This window comes from Leptonychotes weddellii, chromosome 1, assembly GCF_054177405.1.
Source record: "Leptonychotes weddellii isolate Sample4059 chromosome 1, ASM5417740v2, whole genome shotgun sequence".
NCBI lineage: Eukaryota > Metazoa > Chordata > Mammalia > Carnivora > Phocidae > Leptonychotes > Leptonychotes weddellii.
Genome location: NC_138369.1, coordinates 170145706 through 170165358, shown reverse-complemented (window position 1 = coordinate 170165358; position 19653 = coordinate 170145706). Strand labels below are relative to the sequence as shown.

The window sequence follows — 19653 nt, the reverse complement described above, 5'->3', positions numbered from 1 at the left end:
ATCTGTTCTAGCACCTTTGAGCATTTACTTTATGGAGAGTATGTAAGTTATTTATACACAAGGAAATCTATTTTATGTCATTGTTTAGAAGAATTGCGTGAAATCATGTAGTTGCAAATAAAAAGTAGTTTGAGGCATGACAATGTGTGCTTCTTTTCTGTGCATAAAAAAAGGGAGAAATAGCAAAGGGGATTATTTCACTTTAATGTGTTTAAATATTTAACAAAGAAAAAATATAAGAATTTAAATTTTTCTTTAAAAAAATCAACTTTTTATTAAGCATAACTTTCCCCAAGGCAACTGTATCAAAATGTGCATATAAAAGTCTACAGGTTATTAGTAGTACTAATTGAAAATATAAATACAATAAAACATCTTTCAGCCATCAAAGTTGCTATAGATAGGACTTTCCTAACCAAGAATTTAGCCTGTATTCACTTTGATATGGCATCTGACTTACATGCTTAGTGCCACTGCATATAAAGCAGAAATGTTCTTGTATCTCTATTCTGGTCCTTTTTTTCAACACATGAAAGTCTTTAATAGATGTCTGAAATAAAGCCAAATAGTACAGTACTTCATTCGGATTCTTCAGTACTTCTTCATATTTATACCACCGTAATGCCATCAGTCTTGTAAGCGTACTTGAACTACAAAAAAGAAAGAGATGTAAGAATTTGGATTTTTTTCCCCAAAATTAAACTTTTTAAAAAAGATAAATACTTTTTCCCTTTACCCACATCTTTATAGTCATAAATTATTTGACTATCAGAAAATCACAGCTTGCTAATCATTAGAAGGCCTTGGCTATTCCAAATATTCCTGTTGTCATTTTTTTCTGATAAATTCTATTTAAGTATAGAGTACCAGAGAAGTGCACAAATCATAAGGATGCATATAGCCCAAACGTTTGAAAATATGTGGAATTTAAATTCTGCAACCTCAACAGGAAACTTGTTTTTAAACCTTAGAGACTTTTCTAGTTTTAATATTATCTTTGATAAACTATATATCTCTTTTAATACATTTCTAAACATGATAATCCTTTTTTCCTGAAATATGAATTGCTATTCAAAAGAGCATATTTTTCTAGGGGTGACTGGCATCACAGATTAGTTTTATTTAAGTTTGAAAATGTTTCAGTTTTGTGTGATAATGGCAGTTGTAAAGGTGGCAGGTTTCAAGTATTTTTATCATGGAGTTATTAGATAGCATTTGTTCTTTTAGTTTGCCCAGGTTGTAGTTACAAGCTTGTTGGAAGAATTAGAAGCATAGTAGCCATACTGTCAAGGAGGGAAGTATTTTTGGCACACATCTAGTAACCAGATTTTTCTTTCCACATGAGATTACTATAAAACCTAAATCTCTTATTCATTAGTGCTGACAGCTAAATGGCTGAGTGCCTTGAAAAAGACTAATTTTGCATTTGACTGTGTATTAGACATACTACCTGTAGAAGATTTTGCCCTTTGATTGACTATCCAGCCTCCCACCTAGTTAGAAAAGTTATTAAAGCAAAAGAAAACTCATCAATATAGCTTTTCCAATCCATTCTAATGAAAAAATCTTTCTCTTAGTGGTTGGGTCTTAAATTCAGTCTAGTAAGCATGAGGTACAAGTTTGTCAAACTTAATGGTATTTAGGACTCTAGGAGTTGCAACATCTCTAAGTCTGTCTCCCTTAGACAATTTAGGACTGCTCTAATGAAGACTATATTGCTTCATAATTTCAGCTTGAAAGCCTTTTCAGGCTGTTTCAAACGGGATTGTGACACGATAATTTGTTTTAATTTTCCACCTTATATTTGTAGGTGTAACTGCAAAGCTCTAAATTCAGATATTAAACTTGGACATGAAAATTTTAATAGTTAAAAAATACAAGTTATTTTGGTAAGTTCTATTATATCAATACTAAAGTGCTTATTTCTGGTTTTTTAGTGTTAATATATTTCACTTTTAAGCAAACTTACAATTCAATCTAAGATTAATAAAGCATTTATGTTGACTTCTACTCAACTATCACTGTTAAAGTGATTTCTTATTGATTAGGAAGAAGCAAAACTTAAACACTGTCATGTGCATTCACCTTGCCAGAGTAGCCGTTCTATCCATTTTATAGATAACATTAAATAAGTTTTAAAATTTTTCATATCTTTGTGCCAATAACTTATTTAATCCTCATAATAACCCCATGAGGTAGGTACCATTATTATCCCAATTTAGGTAAGGACTCTCAGAGAAGTTAAAAAAGATAATAGCTGAGAAATGAAGCCCTAACTCAAACCAACCTGGCTTTTGTAAAGCCAATACTTTATGGTGATACCTGGGTTCAGTTCATTATTGATAATACTGTGAGAAGTTTCAGTATCAAGCCAAGATTTGAAAAAAAGTAACAGATGAAGCAAGTGAGGATACAAGACATTAAAATATCTGTTGGTTAACAATAAAGCCTTGACAAAGTCCCTTATTTGTTTGAACTATAAGTCAATTGCAATAGGAAATACAGCACACTTGACAGGATTGAGATGACAAAGCAAACTGTACCAATGATAGGTCAGGGGAAAGATCACATGGAGAAGTAGTGGTATTATTAAGGCCCAAGTATTTGGTGAGTTAACATGGTATTCAGTGTTCTCATAATCTCTGGAGTCTGTATTGCAGTTGTGAAAGGCAGTAATACTGTGAGATTTGACGGGAAACAACAATATCACTAAATTACTAATGGAGCATAGGCTTATACTGGGATGTTGTCATGCAAGCGCTAATTCAAGAAAAGGCTTATGTAATTCCTGTTTAAGATGTACACACTTTAGGGGCGCCTGGGTGGCTCAGCCGTTAAGCGTCTGCCTTCAGCTCAGGTCATGATCCCAGGGTCCTGGGATCGAGCCCCACATCGGGCTCCCTGCTGGGTGGGAAGCCTGCTTCTCCCTCCCCCACTCCCCCTGCTTGTGTTCCCTCTCTTGCTGTGTCTCTGTGAAATAAATAAAATTAAAAAAAAAAAAAAAAAAATGTACACACTTTATTCACAGAGTTTATGGTCTGTCTCCCAATTTATATAGCATTAGGCACCTTCCAGATTCCTTTGTTCTTTCATGTAATTTAGTATTTTTTTAAAGATTTTATTTATTTATTTGAGAGAGAGAATGAGATAGATCATGAGGGTCAGAGGGAGAAGCAGACTCCCTGCCGAGCAGGGAGCCCAATGCGGGACTCGATCCCGGGACTCCAGGATCATGACCTGAGCCGAAGGCAGTCGCTTAACCAACTGAGCCACCCAGGCGCCCCTCTTTAATGTAATTTAAAGGATAACATAAAGAATGACATGGAAACCCCATCTAATCCTTGTCAGAAGCAAATTCCCCATTAGTACTTGTAGCAGATACACCACTGCAATTAGCGTGGTTTGATGTTTATTCCTTAAAGCACATGATCAGCACAAATAAAAGTGCTAAACTTTGTTTTTACCCTCAAAGGAGTAACTTGCTACAGAAACGACTCCCATAAGTTACATAATTGGAGCCTTGCTTAAATTTCATAGGTCTTGAAAATACCAAGTATTATGATGTAGACATCCATAACTTGGCTTTTTTAAAACGCCACCATTTTTGAAGGGCAATTAAAATTGTAAATGCATATCTTTTGACCAAGAAACTACTTCTAGGAATTTGTCTTCAGAAATACTCAAACAAGGGGGCCATTATCTATGTAGAAGTATTTATTGCAAAATTGTGAATGGCAAAAACAACAAAAATCCAAGTAGCCAACAAGTAAACAGTAAAATCTGAACATCTACTAAAGAGAATACTATGGAAAATACCATGTAGCTACAAAAAAAAAAAAAGTAAATTGGGGAAATACTGCAAGTGGGAGATGAAAAATATTTCTATGATGGTGCCAAAAATTGTCCAGAAAAATAAATACCAAATTGACAGTAGCTAGTGTTCTCAGAGGCAGGGGAAGGGGTCAGATACAAAGAACTTTATTTTTGTAGATTGTACATTTCATTCTTTAGTTATACTGAGCATTATTACTTTGTAACTAGTGGGGCAGAAAGACAAAACATTTTTTATGAGCACTTAATTTAAGACAAGTTTGGGGGCGCCTGGGTGGCTCAGTCATTAAGCGTCTGCCTTCGGCTCAGGTCATGATCCCAGGGTCCTGGTATCAAGCCCCGCATCGGGCTCCCTCCTCGGCGGGAAGCCTGCTTCTCCCTCTCCCACTCCCCCTGCTTGTGTTCCCTCTCTTGCTGTGTCTCTGTCAAATAAATAAATAAAATCTTTAAAAAAAAAAAAAAGACCAAGTTTGGTGGACTTATTTTTAACAAATACAAATGTATCATTGATAGCCAAATTGCATGTATGTTTCATGGGCAGTCTATTACATTTCTGAATTAAAGGATTGCAATGTGGTTAAAAATTTTGTTTGTTGATCATACTGTGTCTAGAAGAAAACGCCAAAGAGACTCCAAAGAGAAAATTTCCACACCATGTTCCAAAATAATAAATGCTTATAATAGAGTGGTAGTATTATATACTTTTACTCCACTGTTCCCAGTTATATGTAAATATTAATTTCATAAGAAAAGTTTTAAATAGTGCTTTATGGGAGAGAACCCCTAATATTAAGAAAGAGTACTAAATACCTGGAAATAAACTAACAACAGAAAGGAGTGAGTCAAATGGAGAAAAATTTATAAAAATTTACAAAAAGACAAAGAACCAACTAGAAGAATATGCTGTATTTCTAGATTGACTCAACACTATGGAAACTTCACTTTTCAAGTTAATACGTAAAGTCAATACAAATCATAATTAAAATTCTGATAAAATTGTAATGGAACATGAAACCCTGATTTTAAAAAGTTTACATGGTAGAATAATTCTCAAAAATAACCAAGAATTATTTTTAAAAAACAAAGGACAGGGAGTATTCTTCCTTTTACATGATTTCTCAATATATACTCAAAAGTATAAAATAGGACTGAACAATGAACAATGAAACAGAATTACAAGTGCACGACCAGAAACAAAAGTTTAATGTATGGTGAATGTGACTTTTCAAATTGAAAATAATTCACTAATAAAAAAATTAATAGTGAACTATTTGAGTATGCATTTTTAATTTTTTTTTGAAGTTAAAGTTTATTTTTTTATTTATTTGAGAGAGAGAGAACACGAGCAGGGCAGAGGGAGAGGGACAAGCAGACTCCTGGCGGAGCAGGGAGCCCAACGCGGGGCTCGATCTTAGGATCCCGGGATCGTGACCTGAGTAACGGCAGACAATTAACCAACTTGAGCCGCCCAGGCGTCCCAAAGTTTCTTTTTTTTAAATAATCTCTACACCCATTATGGGGCTCAAACTCACGACTTCAGGATCAAGAGTCACATGCTTCTCCAACTGAGCCAGACCAGCACCCCTGTATGCATTTTTTTTAAATTAAATTCCTACCCTAAGCTATAAAAATATATTCCAGATAGATTAAAGATAAAATGTTAATTATGAAACTAAAAGTACTGATAGAAAATATGAAGGGAGATATTTACTAACTTTAGCTTAGGAAACTTTTCCCAATTTTAACAGGAACGTTGGTGGTTTGGAATTAAAAAGTAAGCTGCATATCAAAGCCATCATAAAGTTAAAAGAAACTCCAAAGAGAAAATTTCCACACCATGTTTAAAAGAAAATGAATTACTATTCTGAGAATATGAAAATTTTCCACATACAATTATTCAGCAGAGCTAAATAAATACAAAAAGATGCAAATGGCTAAAAGCAGAAGTGTGTTAATGGCACATTAATGACAAGGGAAATATAAGTTGAAGCCATGAAATAACCATTTTTCACCTAACAAATTGACAAACATTGGAAAGATCATGGTTTGCAATCTTTGTGAAAGACAATTTAACAATGTTTTTTAATGCATATATTCTCTTAACCCCATAATTCAAATTCTGTATACCTAGAAGATAACCTATGGAACTACTTTTGCAAATGTATAAAAATGTACAATTGATGCAGCATTATTTGCCATAATAAAAGATAACTCATTCATACTATGTAAGAACATGAGACCAGTAAAAGAATGATTTGAGTCTACTCATGTGAGAAGATGTTCACCATATTGTGGGACAGGTACTACCAGTAAGTCCCTTTCATTCTAAGATAAACCTATGTATGTTTTACTATTCTCATCTTACACGAGGAAACTGTCGAGAATATTCAAGTAAGTTGCCCCAGGTGACCTAAATTATCAGGGCTTCAAATCCTGGTAGTTTAACTCCAGGACACATGTTGGGAACATAGACTAAACTGTTAGGAATAGTAGGTGAGCATTTTTTGTCATTTAGAAAGGAATAGAATAGATATTTTGGTGTTATTCTCTTGATGTAGATGGATTTGAATGAAAAAGAATAAACTACCTTATTAAAATTATTGGCCACAAGAGGGCATCAGATATTCTTTTTCCAACTTAGAAGTGGAAGGCTGTATTTGTAGTTAATCTCCCTTTTCCATGAAAAGCACTAGTGGCTACAGTTTTTATTAAATTTTTTTTTTAGTTTTTAAGTTTTTAAAGTTTTTTTTTTTTTAAGGTAAACCATTGCTTTTCCTATGGATCTACATGTAGAATTTTCATTGGTAATGGGGAATTCTAAGTATGCCATACTTACACATTTCTTTATTAGAATTATTTTTCTGCTAACAAAAGTAGTATACATTTAGGAAAAAAAATACCTAAAAGCACAGAGAAAGATCATTAATCACCTATAATCACTCGAGCAGAGATAACCACTGTTAATATTTTATTAGATGGGGATGTTTAAAAGGAGGAGGTTTTGGGGCGCCTGGGTGGCTCAGTAGTTAAACGTCTGCCTTCGGCTCAGGTCATGATCCCAGGGTCCTGGGACAGAGCCCCGCGTCGGCTCCCTGCTCGGCGGGAAGCCTGCTTCTCCCTCTCCCACTCCCCCTGCTTGTGTTCCCTCTCTCGCTGTGTCTCTCTGTCATATAAATACATAAAATCTTTTAAAAAAAAAAAAGCTTTTACTTTATATGGTCCTATACTATTGTATTATGAAACATATTCATTTTATTATGGTCACACAATTTGAAAATGTGAAACATTTTCTTATGTCTATTTTCTTTTTTTCTAAAACATGATTTTTAGCAGTTTCATGGTATTCATATGTATGTGACTCAACCGATCTTTAAATATTAAGCTACAAATCTCTTTTGGAAATGTCTTCAGTCATATATCTAAATATATACCACCTTTGTTGGAGTGGCATTGGGTGCAGGGGAGTATTCCTTTCAAGTTTAGAAATAAATGGACAAGTTGAAGGGCGCCTGGCTGGCTCAGTTGGATCCTGTGACTCTTGATCTCCGGGTGCTGAGTTCAACCCACCTTGGCCCTAGAGCTTAATTTAGTGGGGGAGGGGGGGGAAAGGACAAGTTGATCATGTACCAGAACTGCCAACTTTTTGAATTCATATAGGAAATGTGTAAATAATTATTTTTTAGAGTTAAATTAATAAGTAATAAGCCAATGTAATTGTTTCACTAAATTCGATAGAAAAAATGTTTTTGCATCTTATAAATCATGAATCAAACACTTCTTCTAAAGAAGTGAAATTAAATTTACTGATTAAAATGAAAGTATTTAAAAATTTGAGATTTGTCTAAAATGACTGGAACATGAAAAATGTGAAATTTAGTTTTGTCACCTAAGTGAATCTATTTCATGTTTCCCAATGATAAGAGACTATATTTAAAATCTGATATTGATAGCTAGTAAGATCCTTTGGTAAATAATTTTGAAGATACCATTTGTGATGCTTAACAAACTGTGAAATCTGGGAGGGAATACACAAGAAGTTAAAATATAGGATCTAACAGGGATTTGGCACACAGATTTACAACAAAATCCCTCTCCCCTGACATAATTAGGAGTGCCAATCAAAAAAGTTTTAAGTGGAAAACCATTTAAAATGATGTATCCCTTATATAATTTAAACATTATAAATGTTTAAAATGTATCAGTATACTTTCAGTCATTATTTATGTAGTTAGGAATTTTTCTTAGAATATGGGTCCACTGCAGGGCAGTTAAGCGTCTGCCTTCCACTCAGGTCATGATCCCAGAGTCCTGGGATCAAGGCCCCCCTCAGGCTCCCTGCTGAGTGGGGAGCCTACTTCTCCCTCTGCCTCTGCCCCCCTTCCATCCCCCCTCCCCACTCATGCTCTCTCTCCCTCTCTCAAATAAATAAAATTTTAAAAAAATATATGGGTCTATTGCTAGGAGTTGTGTTTTCTTTTTCCCATAACCTACATCCATAATATACTGATCCTAATTTAAAGTCTAGTTTCTTTGTAGCTGAATGAAAACATTTTGGAGCTATGTGCCAGCAGAATCATTTCCTTAAATAAGTTGTCTTCACTGTATCTAGTACAGCTGATATGTACAATTTACTTAAACTATGTAATCAGCAACGTTAACAGCATAAGTGGGCTTGGTACCAAACAACATGCACTCTAGTCATAACCCCCAGCGGGAGCATCATTCCATCTGGGAGAAGAGTGAGCTGTCAATGCTCAGGGTGCCCTGGGCACTGGTGACCGTGTTTAGGAAGGGACAGAGAGCCCTCGTTAGGCCAGAGTAGGCTCTTTTCCACTGGTCTTCTGCCTGGTTGGTGTTGCTGCGAGCAGTGAGAGATGAGAGAGAGTCACACGCTCTAAATTCCATTTTTCTTTCCTTTCATATGGTTGTCACGGGGCCCAGACTGCCAAGAACTGGAAGTCCTTAGAAAAATACCAGTTCAGGAGTCAGGAAACCTGAATTTTGTTCCCAACTATGTGGCCTGGGGGGGATTGAAACCTTTCTGAATCTTGATTTTTTCATAAAATGGTACTGAACTAGCCTATGGATATTTTGGGTTGTTTTGTTTTTATAAAACTTAAACTGCCATGTCAATTTTCTTAACTAAATTACAAATCTTTTGCCCATATTGCAAAAAGTTTAAATCAAACCTACATAAACTTGGTAACAGCCCTGTTGGCTACTATCCAGTGTATCTTTACCTTGTCCTGGGCATAGCATATAGTATCTTTAAGTTGGCTAAACAGATTACATTCCATGTAATTATTTTACTTTGTGTTCTGTTGTTTCTGTGAACACATAAAAGGTCCCCTCCTTGTTAGATCAAAACTAGTGGAGGCTAAATGTCAGAGGACTGTGACTTTCCAACAGGCTCCAATTCAGTTATTGGTATCTTCTGTATCACACTCTCCTCTTAGAATTGCAAGGTCAGGGGCGCCTGGGTGGCTCAGTCGGTTGGTTAAGGGTCGACTCTTGATTTCGGCTCAGGTCGCGAGCTCAGGGTTGAGAGCTCGAGCTTTGCATCGGGCTTCCCGCTCCCTCTACTCTCCCCGCCCTCGTGCCCTCTCTCTCTCAAATGAATAAATCTTAAAAAAAAAAAAATTGCAAGGTCATTCTACTGTTCCCTAGAAGTGTTCTCGCTGTTGACAGTTCCGGGACTACGTGAGAGGGAAAATGTCCTACCTAGCAACATTAAGAGCACAGTGCCAGTAGCCAACATTCAACTTGGAATAGTGTGACAGCTGACCTAACAGGGGACTAGACAACTCTTCTTTCCAAGGGCAAGATAACTCATTTTCTTCATTAACGTAGTTCTGTGCTGATTCCATGCAACTGCTATGAGCCCAAACACCAGCAACCTGAAGAAACCACAGACAACTTGAGAAAAAACACACTGTGATGGGGTACATGTGGCTATGACTTGACGTGCACACAGCCAGAGTGCTGCAATTACCATCAGCAACACAGATTACTGAGAATCTCTGTGTTGATCATTTGGATGTAAAGATGTTCCACCTTTGAAAGGCCTCACATCTGCTTAAGGAGAGGAGACAAACGTGGAAAGACAAGTGACACTCAGCTTAGGGAGAAGTCGGGTTGAACCAGGAGGATGGCTTAGGAAGGGTTAGGATTACATGATCAGAAAAGGGTAAGACCATAAACAGAGTGAAAGAGAAAGGGTAACCTGGAAAAAAAAATTCATTTCATACACAAAGGGCTAATTTTATTAATATTTAAGAGCTCCTCCGAATTAGCAAAATAGTAATACAGAAGAAAAATGAGCAAAGCGTATGAACACAGTTCTCAAAAGTACAGAGGGCTTTTAAACACAGGAAGATAATCAAGTGAATAAACAGAAATAGAATTTTAACCCATGAGATAATTTTCTTCTCAGAAATCAAGAAAGATCAAAAAGTTGGATTAAGAGTATGGGTGAGGATTTGGGGCGAGATAAGCACTCTGATCCATTGCAAGCATAAGCTGCTGTTAACAAGAAGCTATTTTAATAATAGCTATCAGAATATTCTTTACTCAGCACCTCCTTCTCTAGACATTTACCTTAAGGATATAGTTATACATATGCAAAACAACGTACATGCAAATCTACTGCTTGCAATTTTATTCATTATATCAAAAGGATGGTATCAATTTAAATGGTCCTCAGTTGGAGACTGGTTAAGTTACAGTGTATCACTATGATGCTACATACAGTTTTGAAGACAAAGGTTTTAGGTAGGTAGATAACATAAAGGAGAAGAGATACAGAATAACCTGAAGGATTTGTTAAATTAAAAATTTCATGTAAAACTTTATTTAAAAAACAAAACATGTATATGCAAGTGTAAGCATAGAAGAAGTGTGGTAGTGGAAGGCCAGTTGTGAAAGTCTAAAATCAGGCTAGAGTTTGACCTTTTAAGTTAGAGGTTGTCCTGGAAAGCTTTTGAGCAAGAGAGTGAGCCTAAATGCTTTAAGAAAACCTAGAAATGGAGAGTTTTAATCAACTCTTGTCTAGATCATAGGTGATGGTAGAGCAATGGCCATCTATCTGCTTCCACAATCAGGTGGATTTTTTTTTTTCTTCCTGAAGTGGTCCATATCACCTCTTCATGTCTTCCTGGGGTTAAAAACTATTTCCCCAGAAAAATAGCTTCATCTTGTCAGCAAGATTCATAAGACAAGACAAATCCATAACCACATCATCAACTCCTTTTTCACTTGAAAAACAGATATGAGGTTAACAGCACATATGGTCACTCCATATTTGAAATAAAGATAGTACACTTCTGGGGGAGGTGATGGGGGAGACGGACACCATTAAATAACTCTGCTGGCATAGTTATTTAGGGGCTGGTATTTTTATTTTCCACTAAAAAATAAGCAAAGAAACCCTCTGGGCATGTGTTCCATGCCAACTTTCACTATTTTATTAGTTCTTCTTCATAATTTCCAATCATCATTACTGACATGGGTTGAATTGTGTGCCCCCAAAACTAGGTTGCAGTCCTAATCCCCAGTACCCCAGAATATAACCTTATTTGGCAAATAGATCCTTGTCATTACAATTAGTTAAAATTCGGTCATCAGGGTGGGCCTCAATCTAGTGGCACTGGTGTCCTTATAAAAAAGCAAAGTTAGGACACAGAAAGAGATACCTGTCAAGGAACGGGGATCTAAAGAGACACAGAGAGAAGACAGCCACCTACAAGCCAAGGAGAGCAACCTGGGCAGATCCTCCCCTGACAGCAATCTGAAGGGGCCAATTTTGCCAACACCTAAATCTCAGACATCTAGCATCCAGGACGTGAGACAGTTTAAGCCACCCAGTTTGTGGTACTTTGTCACGGCAGCCCTAGCTAATACAATTATACATAGAAATTAATAATAAATGACTAGTCATTTCAGAAGGCTATTTTAAAAGACTTGAAAACAGCTGACTTTTTTTTTTTTCGGAAATTAAAATCTTCTAAGAAATGGTATTTTAGTTATCTAAGTAGGTCTTCCTAAATTCTGATAAGAAATATTAGTATACCACAAGTAGGCAATGATATTTAAGGCTGTACGTTTTTTGGCCTCTCTGAAGGTGTACTCAAAATATTTCTGGAAGTTTGTGAAGTCCGAGAAAAAAATATACCACCATTAATGACTTAGCATGGAAACCAGTCATCTGCAAAGTGTTTCCTAACAATTCAGAGGTTCCCATACGTAGTTATCAAAATAACCCTGGAGAGAAAACAGTCACTAACTTCACTCCAGACCACTCAGCAGCATCTCTTCTCAGGAGGGTTTTACAAGTTTACTTCTAAAATGCTTCTATACTTCTCCAGTTTTTTATAATCATTAGGTTTGTTCTTGTGTTTGCTCCTATCCGATCAGGTCACCCCCTTCTGTATTTGTACAACTTTTTTTTTTTTTTTAAGATTTTGTTTCTTAGAGTGTACGAGTGGGAGAAAAAGAATCTGAAGGAGACTCTGCACGGAGCGCAGAGCTGGACACAGGGCTCGATCCCATGACGGCTGTGAGATTATGACCTGAGCCGAAACCAAGAGTCTGACGCTTAACCGACTTGAGCCACCCAGGCACCCCTGTGCAAGTTAACCTTTTAAGCCACGTTTCCTCTCCCCACACATACTCACTCACCCTTTTTCTCCGGACAGTCTTTTTGGAAGCGACCAAGGCAGCTGTCTTGGAGAACATAGGACACATACCAAATCAATGCACATTTGCCCCCAGTGCTCACAGTCTCCTTTCTGAAAACTCACTCAGCATTTACTGAGCAATATGCAAGTCAGAGTTAGGCACTGAGGAGAGGTGAGTAAATCCACTTCAAACTTGTAAAAGGGCGTATTAAACAGGTTAAACAATTGGAACGCAAAGGATTTGGGCCCTAAAAGACTTGTACTGGCAATGTTGAGGGCCCAGATGCACCCCTAATTTATCTTATAAGTGAGGGGAGGGGTGCAAATCAGGAAAAATGACTCAACTTACACTTGCAGGCCAGGTAAGCAAGGCAGGACTGTTCTCTGGCTTAAGAAACTGCACACTCACAAAGGTATGAAACCATGGCCCCTTAGCTATTGAACATGGCTACTGCATAAAGATGCACCTGGAGGTGTGGAGAAAATAAACCGTAGAGACGTGGAATGGACCTGGAAAGCTCTTTTATATCAGGTTAAGATGATCTGGTTTTTAATCTGATCATATTAACATCTTAAGACAACCAATCCACTATGACTTAGTGGATTAGGGGACAAGGACGCAGGGGAAGAGAGTCAAGATCATGATGGTTTCAAGTACTTTGTTGGAGACTGGCAATGTTTTTACTTCTAATTTCCTGCATCTTCTCCCCCCTTTCTCAATCTCCATTAGTTAAAATTTTCACAGCTCTGTAGTGAAACGAGAAGCAAACTGATAGATCAAGGACCTTATCCTGAAATTTGGTTCTTCATTAACTCTAGAATTTTTTCCTGCAACAACTTTTTCTATAAATAGTTACCAAATTTAGAAAAATCACTTAAGTAACAAAACAACACATCACACTTGATTTAGATTTCAGAAATACCAGCATGAAAAACTGATTTGGGTTCCTAGGACTGGCTTCATGATCTTTTCACTGTTGCCTTTATTACATTTAGAAATTACATTTGATTATGCCTTAGGCTTAAAAGCTATCGACCATTTTTATTCAAAAACAAATTACTTTATATTCAATTTTATCTCAATTTCATCAGTTTTGCCATTTGGTACTTATTAACCAGAAATATGACCTGGCCTTTAGAGCTACAAGGTTAAAATATGGTCTAAATTAAAGGCATTAAAGGCATTAAGTTATACTCAGTAGTTTCACTCAGCATAATTTATTGTAATCTTGATTCTTTGAAAATCTGTGTACCACGATCAGCATCCCAGCTCTCAGGGACAAATGCACATTATTTTCATTATATCAATTCTCTCTTTAGAACCATCCAGCATCCCCCAGGATGTATAATTTTTCTCCCCATTTTAAACACCAGGAAGGTGAAGCTAAGGAAAGTGAAGCTAAGGAAAGCAATTAGTAATAAGCAGAATTTAGACACGTTTGATTATAAGGCCCATCCCTCTTAATCTCTGAGTAGAAAATTTCACCTTAGTATAAACTAGTGGTTCTCAACTGGAGTAATTTTGCCCCCCACCCAGGTGGACATGTGGCAACGTTTGGAGACATTTTTGACTGTCACATCTTGGGGAGGAAGAAAGAGGCCAGGGACGCTGCTCAATATGCTACAGTGCAGCGGGCAGTCCCTCACAACAAAGGATTATCCAGCCCAAATGCTGCTAAAAATGCTAAGACTGAAAAACTCGATTCTAACAAAACATTCCTAAAAATGTCTTCTTACAAAAGTATTACGACCTCACTGTTCTTTTCTGAAATCATTGTTTAGAATCAACGAAAACAGCTTTATACCATAACTAGGTGTTTATGTATTCGATGCTATTCTTCAAGAACTCAGATTTGAGTTTATGCTATAAATTGTGAACTGATTGCAAAACTTTTGGAGGCTTCAACCCCAAATATTGTTATTTGGTGTCATATAAACGCACAGGAGTCGGGAAATGTATGTATGTCTGACATGTTTTCACTGATGTGTGATAGTTTGATCTTTATTCTGTTTAACAAGGGGTGCAAGTGGCGGGAGGAAGAAAGGAAACCCTGAGGAATAGTATACTGAAGTTTTATAAAGTAGTCATTTTTAAAAAGGCACAATGAAGCCACACCATGAGGCAGAAAACTGCTTTCTTGATTTTATTTCAAAAGTACACAAGGTCACAAAACTAGAGCAAGTTTTTGGTTTTTTTATAAACAAATTTGTTCTTACAAATTTCAAAATCTGCACCATTGGATACGTAAGCCAGGAACTTTAAATACAAAATCATTTTTGAAACTGACACTTACCAATTCTCTACTTGCATATGTGAAGTGTCAAAATATTTTTTCTCAGTAGTACAAGTGTATTTATCACAAAGTTCACAGTTAGGAATGAGAATAAGTGAATAAATTGTGGTTCTCTTAAAACTTATGTCATTAAATTAGCAGAAAACAGAGTTCTTCCTTGATTGGAGCTTTTAGTGTTCATGACCAAATCCAACCGTTATACACCATACTTTTAAAATTACAAAACAGGGTATTTTTTTTAAATAATAGTAAGAGACTAGATGACGAAACTATTTGATGTTACCATCTCTAAGATAAACAGAACCACAAGTCACAAGTTTATTTATTATTTTTCCTTACTTCTGTAACATTGTAGAATTTGTGCTCAGTTATGGACCTTTTTTAGTGTCAAAACAGGCAAACGAGTAAAAACTCCACCTGCAGAATGTGTTGCCTCTATTGCAAGACTATCTAAAGGCATTGGAAATATTAAAACTTGCCCAGAACATTTATACTACCAAACACAAGAATATTACAAAGGTATATGTACATATATATAATGTCACAAGCCACTAAAAAGTTAAAGTTGTGCCAACATTTTCTACAAACTACTCCTTAACGTGACACATCAAAGCATTAACCACATAAAATGTTTGTTTTTTCTGTTCACACTGGAATAAGGCATCCGACAGCCCGAAACACTGTGGAGATGATTAGAAATAAACCTTAAACATTCAGAAAACTTCAAATTTACATGCCGCACGCACACAAAAAGACAGAATAGTTATTTTAAGAAGCCATACATTACAGAATTGGATATCCAACTTCATGCAATGAGTTCTTCCTATACTTAATCAAAATGTTTACTTGCCCCTTCACTTGCTCCAAATTTCTAGAACTCAATCTTAAAAATTGTCATTTTAACAAAATCAGGTATTTCTTCATATCCATAAATCTAATGAACTCCTCCCAAGACACACACAGGCTGTGTTTCCATTGTAACCACTCCATGGCATAGTTATTTGCCTGAATAAACTGGTCAGTGTAACTGTGGTAAGAAATTTTGGGGGTTCTCGAAGAGGGGAATACTGGTAAGACTGCCAATAAGAAAAAGAACACCAGTGAACTACATATTCCAAGCACAGAACTCATACTCTCCAGTATCATTTCTTTTCAAACGATCCTGTGTAACTCAAAACAAATGGTGTCAAGTGTCTCAGGTGTCAAGTAGAATCAAATGGATTCTCCTCAAAGATGCAGGGCCGTTCTGGAGTGGCCCGGTTTGGCTTTCTCATGGTAAGGATTGAATAACCAGTTTTGGTTGAATTGCTTGATGATTACTAACAGTCATTCTAGAACAAATATTTCTAGTTCAACTGAATTATCACAGAGAATTACTTGGGAAGTTATCAGTACCTGACTGACCTGACTGCGGGATCAGCTGAAATTTACAATGGGAACAGCTGGAGAAGTAAGTCTAAAGCTGAACTCTGTCCTGGAAACTTAATCCCACCCAGCTGGTCTTCTCAGGTCACACAAGTGATGTTTTACGAGCTGCGTTCTCAGGCTGTAAGCGGTATGGAGCTGGAAGCGCTTCTGGGAGAGAGTCTGATTACTCAGAGCCAGATCCTAGACTAGAGAGGAGGAGGACATGTCCACCTTTTACCGTAGTTCCTACTTAGACTGCAGCGTAATCTTTACTGTGCGAAAACTAGGGGTGGGAAGGACCAAATGCTTTCATTATTTAAGTTTGTGATCTGTTATTTATTCTTATACTATCTTATAAATTTTATCATATAAAAGAGGCCAAACATCTGGCACTCAAAATTAGCTACTGATATAAAATCATAAACACAGTGCTGGGGATGTTGAAATTTTAAAATCTTTATGAATAACACAATCAGTTAAGTTGCTACCAAAAAGAACAGGGAAGTGGAGGCAAGAGTCAAAGTATGAAAAGAAAAGGTGTCACAGTGATGTGTTTTTAGGAACAGTACCTTCACCTCTAAGCACCTTTCAGGTGATAGCTAGCTCATAGGCACCAGAAATTCATAATAAAAATTAAAATTACCCAAAGGCACAGATGAAAATGTTAACACAAGTATAAAAGCAATATTATATAGGGTTAAAAACCTACTAAAAAACGCTTCCAAATATATAAAACTATACACTAATCCATTACACAGACATTCAGCTTAAGTTCAGCATTAAAAAGTATACACAATACTGTCTAATCTCAAATTCATACGAACATCAATTTATAATGTAGCATTTACCACCACAGCACCCAAAGAGATCAACAGAAACCAACTCCCTACCAAAATCTAGGGAAAAGGTTTTAGAGCTAGTGAAATAATTTATTGCAAACCTTATTTACTATAAAGAAACCGTTGGCTCATTTTACTACATCCACACTCCCTCACAATCTTAAGGGAAATACAATAAACTCACTTTCTTCTACTACAACAGTATTTAACACATTTGGCAGTTAGGAGTATACCTTCTACTCCTTTTCCTTTCATTTCTTCCTTTTTTTTTTTTTTTTAAAGAATAAATCACTTTCACAAAACTAAGACTCACTCTTTTCAAAGCTCATCTTGATTTTCTGCAACTATACAGAGACATGTTGGCCATACAATAGCAGCTACACATCCTTCCCAAGTCTGAAATACAGAATCGATGGAGGACACCTACTAGCTGAAAATGTATTTCATCATTCGAGTCCATGAAGAAAATATCCTCCAGGAACTGCATTCAAGTGGGTAAATTTAGGATTGCATGTTTCTAGAACATATATTATGCAATACCAACACAACACCCCCCCCCAAAACACTGAACCAACTAGGGAAAAATGTTTTTAAATTTGGAACCAATACTTGGGGAATTTCAAACTGTAACTGTCAAATAATAAGTGAATTATAATTTTTCTTATTAGAAAAATATCACCCCAAGGGCTAGTATTTAGTTGGGAACTGCAAAATATTCCATCCTTGTTCTGACTGGTCATTGTTCTGAAGATGGCCATGGGCCTCAAGGCATCAGATCACTCATCAACAAAACCCATATTCACTACTGCACCACTAACTAGTATCATTGCTGTATGTAGCTGGCAGCAAATGTTCTAAATGAATCAGAGAGATGCTCTTTTATTTTAGGATATAAAAGACCTGACTATGTCCCTGTTGCCTATGGCAGTCTATCAATTAAATAGTTAGAAATCATTTCATAGACAAGGTTTATGAATGATTCGGAAGTAAAACTAGTAATTTCTAGAACACTGTAGTGTTTTCTATGTTATTAGAGATATTTCAAACTCATATTTAAATGAGCTTCCAAAGAAGCTATAAAAAGAACAAACATAGATGTGTCATAAGTATTTTTGCCATGAATGTTTCTTTACCAATTTGGAGGGGACACCGGATCATAAATTGAGAAAGGCAACCTAAAAATAATGGTAGAAAATAGGGAGTACCACTTTCACATGATTCAAGTATCAACTTAGGGTGCATGTAAGTTCACCAATTTCTTCCCTAGGATTTCATATTCAAAGTGCTCTATCTTAAGTATTGATATTCAGAAATCTATCATATCAATCTCTTAAAGGAAATCTTTTTTCAGTTGGTGAATCTGTCTTTAGTAACTTCAATGCTGTACTCTTTCAGTAGCCAAACAAAACTTTTTAAAGTATGATTTTTAGTTTCTGGTTAACTTCTTGATATATTTTGAGGCTGGTAGCAGAATTGAGAACGGAACAGTCTTCCTATTTGAAGAGGAGAAAAGAACCACGGAAAGCAGAGGTGAAAGCACGCAGGCTCTATACTATAGACCCGTCCTTGCTCTGTGCTGGAATCATCACAGGCACCGCTCCCATCCTACTCAGATTAGGGGCAGCTACCTTAGCAGGTGGGAGAGTCGGACTCTGAGGAGCACGTTCAAAGTCTTCACTCGGTACTTGGTTATACTGAGTCTTGGAATATCCTTCCATATTAGAAGGAGACATGGAGCCCAGGGATGAGTGATTGCTGCCCATGTAGCTCCTGGCAGTGGATGTACGGCTCTTTGGAGGAGGCACGTCTTCCCTAGAAAGCAAAGATCCCAACACGAGTTCTAAAACAAGCTTCTAAAAACCTACAATTATGTAAGCTATGAAAAATGGATACGGGTGAGGAAAGATCCTGTTTAAATATGTATATAAAAGTGTGTGCGACACACAAAAAAGCAATCGCAATAAGCTACAATGTCGTGAATTGTGTATTCATCCCAAATCTATCATTGACAGAGTGTACACCTTCATACATAATAAAATGTGATTTTTACAAAAATCTGATTCTATAATGTTCTTAGAAGGAACAAACTTAAATTTCTTCATACTGTGCTATCCCTGATCAAGATAACCTATAGTGATAGTCAGCCAACACATTATAGTGGATAAGGCACTAACACCTATAGAAATATTTCTACCAGAAAAAAAGAAAAACTTTTTCGTTATGAAAATTACTTCTCTAAGACCTTAGCTGAAAGCTTAGCAGATTTAAATTTGCAAAAGCTGAGAATTCAGGCTTAAGAATTTTTACACCAAGCACTGACAAAGAATATTCACCTGAGTTACCTCTGGTGCAGTTTAAAAAAAGACAAGTGCACAGACCCCAAGCCAGACCTACCAAATGTCAATTTATTTCCTGGATGTTATTTAAGTCATGTTATTTTTTAAAGTTCTATAATGCAACACACACTTCTAGTTAAGATCTACTAGTTTAGAATATTAAAAAATAAAATCACATTACCAACAGTTCTATATAACTATTGATGTCACTTGATACTATCAGGTCTTTCTAAACCTCAACATCTGCTCCTTTTTTTTGAAAACTTCATGC

The 19653-nt window shown here is 36.3% G+C and overlaps 1 protein-coding gene across 2 annotated transcripts in view; it reads right to left on the bottom strand.

Moving 5' to 3' along the window:
• Positions 1-7: 7 nt before the first annotated feature.
• The window catches only part of CXADR (CXADR cell adhesion molecule), a 55817-nt gene continuing 36171 nt past the window's right edge, over positions 8-19653 (bottom strand). The window contains exons 7-8 of one of the 2 annotated variants that reach the window (XM_006740570.3): positions 18675-18858; positions 8-650 (exon numbers count right to left, since the gene is read on the bottom strand). In XM_006740570.3, the coding sequence (XP_006740633.2) occupies positions 609-650; positions 18675-18858 (226 nt within the window). In that variant the 3' untranslated portion in view covers positions 8-608. Of the gene's footprint in view, positions 651-14635; positions 18859-19653 lie in introns of those variants that run through there. The other variant, XM_006740569.3, reaches the window with a different exon arrangement.